The 8826-nt window shown below is 42.4% G+C and overlaps 1 protein-coding gene across 1 annotated transcript; it reads left to right on the top strand.

Moving 5' to 3' along the window:
• The first annotated feature begins 1787 nt into the window (after nucleotides 1-1787).
• Nucleotides 1788-6712, top strand: mfap3l (microfibril associated protein 3 like). The gene is given in 3 exon segments (XM_041031460.1): nucleotides 1788-1891; nucleotides 1893-2182; nucleotides 4612-6712. Coding segments are annotated over 3 exon segments (1248 nt in total). The 5' UTR covers nucleotides 1788-1868; the 3' UTR covers nucleotides 5547-6712.
• The last annotated feature ends 2114 nt before the right edge of the window (nucleotides 6713-8826 follow it).

Raw genomic sequence — 8826 nt, 5'->3', positions numbered from 1 at the left:
CAAGCTCATCACTCTTGGTGGTTGTTGATGGTGAACACCAGAAACAGAAATACAGATGAAAGACAAATTAAAGGACAAACCAGGTCATAGCATGAGATTTAATCATTTTTACGGTCCATTAAGATTCTCCATTCATCTATTCATGGTTTCGCTTTAGTTTGTCACTTGTGTGTATCTAACAAGTAGAAAACATCACTACAACTAGTCATACTCTGTCCTGTTTGTTATGTCAACTGTTCAGAAACCTAATGCAAATTCATGTCCTCAGAAGACCTCAAGTTTCCCATATTGGCCCAGTTTAGTAATATTTACCTTAAAGTGTAATGTTACAGTGTTTAAAAAAAAAAAAAAAAAAAAAAACTGTCACCACTCATTATTTTGGTTTTAAATCATTTTCTGAATTACCATTTATCCACTTCCTGCACCTGCCCCAGCAACGGAACCCGAGCAACTCGGCAATGTTGCCACCCACCCAGTCAGTCCTGAACCACAGAGAAACTAGTTGCTGGTAGCGGACGCCCAGCGGTGGGAGGAGGATGGAGGCGTCGGAGAAATAAGCCACTAAACACCGACTCTGCTGCTTCCTCTCCGAACACCCGCGTTTAAACGGCGACAGACCATGATGTAAGTAAGAAAACTGGATTTAATTACCAGGATTTTTATTTTTATTTTTTTGGTTAGCGTTTCGTTGTTAGCGTCGACGCTGAGCTGGCGTTTGCCGGACCGCAGAGCTCGCTCGGAGGGGGCAACGTTACCGCGTTTCTCGGTGTAAATCCGGAGCTTTAGCGACTGTTATCTCCTGTAATTTTCAGTACACACGAAACGACCCTTAGTTCTTTAAATATGCCACAGAAGCTGCTTTAGGACCCCTCGTAAACACGTAGCAGTGGCACAGTTCTGGAAGGGTCCCGTGATATAAAACCAAATGCCTTCCAGCACATAGCCGGGTCCCACGCCGTTGTTTGGTGTTGCGTGTAAACGACACATTATTGGGCAACGAAATCGTGATAGCACTCTCACAAGTAACTAATATATAGAATTAGCTATCTAGCTCCTTAAGTTTTGACTAACAGTGCCATCCTCGTTGGCTGCATTTCTGGGAACGGAGTGAGCTAGAAAATAGACGGAGCCCACACACAGCTCCGTTATGTTGTAGTGCGGCTTTGTTTTCATATTTCTCAAAGCAGTAGATGCTGTTTAACACAGAGCAGGAAGCCACATGCATAAATGCAATGTTACAGTTGATCTATCTAAACGTTGTTGCAAGTTATTGATATCAACATGTTTAGGTTTTCATAGGATGTAACTGGTTTTAGCCGTGAATACGTATTAGCTAGATTAGACATGATTAAACCCTGGACTAAGTGCTGGTGTTCTGTGCTGTTAGTAGGAATGTGAATATGATCAGCAAGTTAATAAAAACCACAGAGGCCATTTCTAAGCTTTGGGCAGAAACGCCAAATATTTGCTGGTTCCAGCTTCTCAAATGTGAGGTTTTCCAGCTTTTCTTTGTTTTATATATTACTGTAAATTGAATATCTTTGCATTTTAGACTCTTGGTTGGGTTTGGGTGTGCTTTTGGACACTGTGACAGCCATTATTATATTTATATGTTTTACAGGCCAAACCATGAATAGTGAAATTAATCCTAGGGTTGGTTACAGAAACAATCTCCTTATCAGTTTGTTACAGCTGCCAAGCATCATGTCCTAAACAGGTACCTGTTGTTTTGTCCTGTGCTGTCTCTGATTAATAAATGCCAATCACTTTCTTCTTTTCAGTGAGATGTTTCAAGTCACACAGCTGAATGCCAAATTGCCTTCCACTATCAAGAGATAGCCAGTCTGCAGGATGGAGACCCAGGAGGAATGACAACAGTCTCTTCCCCTGCACCGACATTCGGAGAAAATGCACTGGACAGGTGGATACGTTTTTGTGGTCATGGTGTCCCTTATCGCCTCTCACACCGCCGGGGCCTTATCGGTGGACACAGATGGAAACAGTACAAAAACCGGCAATGTGACAGACGGTGGATTCGTCCCAGTTGTGTTCACAAAAGTGAGCCAGATAATTGCCCGGGAGGGGAGCTGCGCGCTGATTGATTGCAATGTCACCGGAGACCCGTTCCCCAGAGTTCAGTGGTTCAACTCCCATGGAGACCGTCTGGACACGGAGACGAGTGGTGAGCCAGACCGTACTGTTACTTTAAACCCGGTTTCCTGTTCTCTTTGTCACCAGCACTGACCAGTCACATCACGTATCACCCACCTCTAGCAACAAATATATTATTTACATTTTGACGTCACTGACAACGTAGCATACACCATAGAGATAATGTACAGAGGATACTCACACCACAGCATTAGCTTGACATGCCACACAGACAGAATTAGCAGCCAGTGTAGATGTGCACACAAAGACAAAGCCGGTGTGTGGGCTTACGTAGGAAACACTAGTCACAGGCTGAATGCACTTCATACACCACTGGGGATGGGGTGGAGTGACTGTGGTTGGGTGGCTGTTTCTTCAAGGCCACTGTGCTGGCTCAACATGATAATAGTCTTTGATAGAAATGTTCAGTGCTGCTATTAGAGCTTATTAATTGATATTAAGTGAGGTCCTCAAATGCAGTTTTCTGTTCCAGTGTAAAATATAGTCAAGGGCATTGGGATGTTGGACGATAACTCTTATCAAGTAAAAAGGAAGAGTGAAAAGACAAGACAGGAACTGAAGACCTTGTGTGAAGAGTTGATTTCAGTCCCTGTTCCACTCTGATTCTCTGCTGACGGTTCTCTGTGAATCTTTAATGAAAGTGAAACCTGACTGCTGAACATTCGGACCGGACAGCCTTGTGTTTCTGAGGGAAATTTTGCTCAATTATTGCACATTTTGTCTGGCAGCAGTGATTATTTTCTTGCCGCGATAGCCGGCGTTTTCCAGTCTAATTCAGGAAGTCATTCAGAAAGGGATTTTCATTCAAGCTGAGCCTCCGTCATCTGTTTGAATATTGTGATTCATCTCAGAAGGAATGCAGAGGGAAGAATCGTTTGTTGTTTTGATGCCTCTCCTGAGCTGACCTGTTGAAACCTGCCATCAGAGAGAGGAGAGGCAGCATTGTTATTATGACCCACAAACCCAGAACAGCGTCTGTACCATCAGAGAGCTTTTCCCCTGGGCAACACACAGGAATATAATTAGGGGGTAGTTGACTTTCACCACAGCAGGCAGTAGTTCACTCAGTGATAAACAAATGGTTGCTTTAAGAGCAGTGTTACTGACTGACTACCTCACTGGCTTCCTCTGCAGATGTCTGCCTATTACTCAGGCTCCTTGGTGGGTTTTGTTTTTTCCTACAAACTTGCTTGTAGTATTGGGCAGCACATCAATCACATCACATGATCTGGAGGTGGAGGTAAAATTATAAATCTTGCTCTCACATGAAAAGGCGGAAGGGCAGGACGCTGTTGTTTCCTGTCTGCCTGTTCATCTCCCCTGAGGACAGCAGTGTGGGAAATTGATCGTCCTAGCAGTGTAGAGGGCAGCAGCAGAAATGTTTTAATGGTCTCGTCCAGACGTCAGACCACAGATTTAGAGATGCCTTCTGTGATATCTGTCCATCTGTACTCCCACACTGTAGAGACAGAGAGTAGCTGAGGAGGAGTTGCAGCTGAATTCACTAAAACTTCGCTTCTTGTGGATAAATGCTGCTCAGCACCCATGTAATCAGTGGCTGTGACTAAAACTATCTTAAAGGCTAGCCTCATTAGCCATTTGGGTGATATGGCCGTTTAGGCATAAAATACAGAATTTTTTTCCAGATTCAATTCCAATCCTAAAAAACAAAACATTTGATGAAATCATGAGATGAGAAGATAATATTATGTTTTGTAAATCGTGAACTGACCCTTTTAAACATGTTTTCTTACTTATTTGTCTTACACTGCTCCGCAGCTGCTACGCAGCATTTCCCAATGAGATGTAGCCACACCACCTGTTTCAATAAGGAAAGCATGGCAGGACCAATAAGGTCACTGCTGCTCTCTGGACTTGAGGCACAACCATGTTCAGTGTTCCTTTTAAAAACCATGACATGAGATCACTGTAAGCCCTGCTGCTTCAAGGACTTTATGTACATCAACAAATTTCTCCTAGGCCTAAAGGCACTTGTTTTTTTATTGACTTATAAATATGTGTGCCAAAACAATGTGTTCTCGAGTTGTCAGGCTCCATTAAAAAGAGGCAGAACAGTGCAACGTAAGCAAATCTGGGAAGGCAAGTTCCTGTTAGAGAGCTGCAAACATCAGCTGCAGAAACACGGCAGAGGGGAGTCTACTGTGGAGCCACAGTATTATGATGATTTTGACTTCAGTGTAAGTCACTTGGTGGGCAGTGAATGATCATGTGTTTAAAAGCAGATTTAAAAAAATGTCTAACAGGAAAAAAAAATAGGCAATCATTCAGGTTATAAAGGAACTCCCTGGTTAGCCAAATATTTGGACGAGTAGAGCCTCGAAAATAAAAACCCTAGTTGTAATGAAGGCACAGTTTTGCGGTTGTTTGTTCTTACAGGTGTTTGCTGTATTCATTACCTCTGTCTATCTGTCTCTGCAGGTGGGAAGTGGTGGCTGCTGGACAACGGTGTCCTCAACATCACCAGCATCGAGTTTGCGGACCGTGGAAAGTACACTTGCATGGCGTCTAACGTGCATGGCAGCTCCAACTGCACGGTGACACTGCGTGTGGTCTTCACTAATGGTGACATGGGTGTGTACTACATGGTGGTGTGTCTGGTCACCTTCACCATCATCATGGCCCTGAATGTCACACGCCTCTGCATGATGAGCAGCCACCTGAAGAAGACGGAGAAAGCCATCAACGAGTTCTTCCGCACTGAGGGCGCTGAGAAGCTGCAGAAGGCCTTCGAGATTGCCAAGAGGATCCCCATCATCACCTCGGCCAAGACACTGGAGTTAGCAAAGGTGACGCAGTTCAAGACCATGGAGTTTGCTCGGTACATTGAGGAGCTTGCTCGCAGCATCCCGCTGCCACCGCTCATCATGAACTGCCGCACCTTCATGGAGGAGATCCTGGAGGTGGTCGGAGTGGAGGAGATGAGGCACACTTTTGTCCGTCAAGCACCCGAGGGCCGGCGTGAGGCAGCGGGCAGGGTCGCCTCCATTGGGGCGAGAGACGTCTTCACCATCCTGCAGGAGAGGGAGAGAGAGCGAGGCCGGGAGAGGGAGCGCAGCGATTCCCCCGCCGCTGACTCAGACAACTCCTCGGTTCAGGAGCAGCCGCAACACATCGCCATTCAGGTGTCGGTCCACCCGCCGCTTGCCGCCGGAGGTTACTGCAGCATTGAAGCTCCACCTCAGCCAGAGGCCACCCCCTCCTCTCCTCCCCCATCCTCCCCCCCATCGCTCACTCCTCTTCACCATGACGAGAAACCCGAGGCTGAGGGCGAGCAGAACGCCGAACAGGCCGCCCCTGAACCGACGGCAAATAAGACCCCTCCCTGCCAGGTGTTTTATGAGAGCCATGTGTGATGAAACAAACAAACCCTGGAGGAACGATGAGTTATCCTGCTATGCATTTTCACTTGAAGACAAGAAAAGGTCCACTAAACATTTTTAATTTGACATTTTGGAGAGAAACAATCACATTTTTATTTATCTTTTCTGAATGGAACAATCTCTTTAAATCTTTGTAGACTGTCCTACTGAGAATTAACCATAAGGTTTTTAGACACTTGAGCATTTTTTTTCCTCACTCTGGTCTTTTCATGTCTGAATGTACATGGGAGGGGTAATCTATGTTATTATTCATGTAATAAGCAGTGAATTGTAAAGGGAAATTTCCTTTGTTGAGATTTTCATAGCTCAGATGATTATTTAAAGGATGAGGGTAGAGTTCTTAAGTTTTGGGGGGATGATTTTTTCAGTTTTTAGTTTCTTACAGTTCTAGGGTTTTTAAGACTAACTTCAGAAATCTGCCTCAAGCTGCTCTTCATGCCGTTTTTCCAAACCATGACAGAAAAGCCTCCTTTATTTGCTCAAGAATTCACATCCAGCTACTGTTACAGCCAATCCGCTGTTATTGTACAACATCCTGCTTGCCTAGAGATGCATGCTGGACTGAAATAAAAAATTTGAGCGCTTGGTCGCAGTGACATGATTGTACGGCCTACTGCATTTCTATAAACAACTAGTAAGCCAGGTAAACCTCTGAGTGTACAGTAAATTTCCTGATTGGGTCCCATTTACACACACCTCTGGGAAGAGTTCATATGCTTCCTTAGAGATATTTAAAAAGTATTATTATATTATTACCCATTGTGGTGTGATTTTTGTTTTTCAGCTAGTTTAAGTAGTTTTTAAAAAGTCGTTTGTCTTTTTTCTCCTCAGTAGAGAGGAGCAGATTCTTTTCCTCTATCATGTCCTGTTTTAGGTTTTTAATTTGAATCCTGATCTGATCTCAGCATCGTCTTGCTTCTGCAGAGGCTTTACAGTACAGTTGCGTTTCTGCTGCATGTGAAAGTGGACAGTGGAGATGTTTGATATCTTTCTCTGGGACTAAAAGGACTTTTCTTATTTCCTTTGCTTGGGTAACAGTCCAGTCTGTGGTGGAGAGGAACTGGACTCTGTTCTGCTTTTACTGGTGCTTTTGAGATGCCTCTTTTTTTTGTAGTGAAATAAAGTGAAAGTGCTGTGTTAAAAAAGAGTTTGAGAGAGTTTGTTCAGGTGCGTGTGTTTTGTTTTGTTTTGTTTTTGTCAAGTATAACTTTTTGGAATTGACATGTCAATAATAGCAGTAGTACTCAAACATAAACACTGGTACTTCAACTATTTTGACCTTCAAGAGTAGAGCTGAAAGGGTTTTTCCCTTTAGCTGATTGACAGAAAAGTTGTCTTGATTCAATGTGCAGTTTTCTGCTTTTCTAAATTGAATATCTTGGCTTGAGCTGTTTTTGAGTTGACTACAAACAGGAGAGCCTAATAGGTTATGTGAATTTTGTAGGTGAAAAATTGTGAATTTTAGCACAGCAAAAGTTATACTGTTTATGTCCCTCAGTGAATTATGGGAACTGTAGTTCCTAAACTAGGACACGCATCACCCAAATTTAGGTAAATCGTAGAATAGTAATAGGAATGACGAAACCCATCAATAATAACATTTTTCAGTGCGTAAGGCTTTGAAAATCCACAGTGTTGTCACCACTTCAGAAATATGTGTTAACAAGCTCTGTGTATTGAAGATTTGACAGAGTTCAAAGCTGATGGGGTAAGTAGTTGAAATTGCATGTTTTTCATTTAATGGAGACTTCCAAAATGTCAGTATAGTACAGCTAATGTACACATGTAGACTGATTTTATTCATTGTCATTTTTTTCTTTCCTTTTCCTTTAGGTTTTCCAGTACTAAACCACATGCAGCTCGAGTGACCATGTGATCGGATCTCACTTCCCCGCTTTAATTGCAAACACGTACGTCAATTCTGTTTGCAAACATCAAACATGTTTTTATGCCTTTCTACAGTATGACATTTTTTTTAAATCACATTTTCACGCCCTACTGTACTGTGGTGTTTTTTTAACATTTGAATGCCTTGCAACAATATTGAGTTGTTTTTTTTTTCACATTTTGACACCTTACTAAAGTATGACGTATTTTTTCATGTGGGAAGTGGAACAGCTTACTATGGTACGACAAAGTCACAATTCCTATTATCCTATAGGGCCTGTGTCTGCTCAAAAATGAATACTACCATGCTGTCAGAACCAAAAAACCCCATAATCAGATGTGGACTGTTAAATATTATATCTCTTGTCTAAATTTCTGTTAATGAACAATTTGATAATTGATCATCACATTGACCTATTTTGTCTTACTTGCCTGCAGGAGGAAGAATATGTCAGTCTAAATGAATCAACCCCCTCTAATCATTTTAATTATCTCATTCCTTGGGGCACAGGCCGAGGAGGAGAAGAGGCAGCAATCTACCACTCATGTTTATTAATTAACCAGAGACCTAAGCCTAGTTATAGCACATTTGAAAGTCTTATCCTTAGCCTCGCACATCCAAACTGTAAGAAAGAAAAAAAAATATCTAATTTAGTGCTTAGTACTGATAAATAATTATAGTGGGCAACTTTAACATTCATGTAAATGAATTTAGAAGAATTCCTTCTGCCTAGTCTGGAAGGTTTAATAATATAAAAACCAAGTATTATTCATCGCTCATAGAGGAAAACAAGAAGATAGTAGAAGAAGAATTCATTGCATCCTTCATACAACTGCCAGGGATGTATGTGCGCTTTAGAAATGTCTGAGGGTCCAGATTTGTCTTTGGACTGCTTCTCTTCTGTAGAACTCTCTGAGTTGACTTCGACAATTACTAAACCTAAACCTTCAACATGTCTTTTGGACCCCATCCACACTCAACTTCTCAAAGATATTTTCCCCTTGATTGGCACTTCCACATTAAATCAGATCAGTCTCTCTAAAATAACAGGATATGTTCCGCAGACTTTCTAGATTGTTGTAATCAAACCTCTACCTCTACTCTAGCCTTCTCTTGACCCTTTCCCTTGACCCTTATAATACCATATTATCCCGACAGAAGGCAGGTTTGCTTGTGGTTTCCAGAATTTCTAAAAGTAGAAGAGGAGACTTAGCTATCAGGCACCTCTCCTGTGGAACCAGCTGCTAGTTTGGGTTCAGCAAGCAGACAACCCTCCATTTTTAAAGTTAGGCTTAAACCCTTCCTGTTTGACAAAGCTTATAGTTAGCTGCAGTTATAGCTTTAGTTATTGTTATGATTAAACCT

Source organism: Toxotes jaculatrix, chromosome 23 (assembly GCF_017976425.1).
Source record: "Toxotes jaculatrix isolate fToxJac2 chromosome 23, fToxJac2.pri, whole genome shotgun sequence".
NCBI classification, from domain to species: Eukaryota; Metazoa; Chordata; class Actinopteri; family Toxotidae; genus Toxotes; species Toxotes jaculatrix.
Note: the sequence above shows the minus strand (reverse complement) of the source record. Positions and strands in the feature narration are given on the sequence as shown.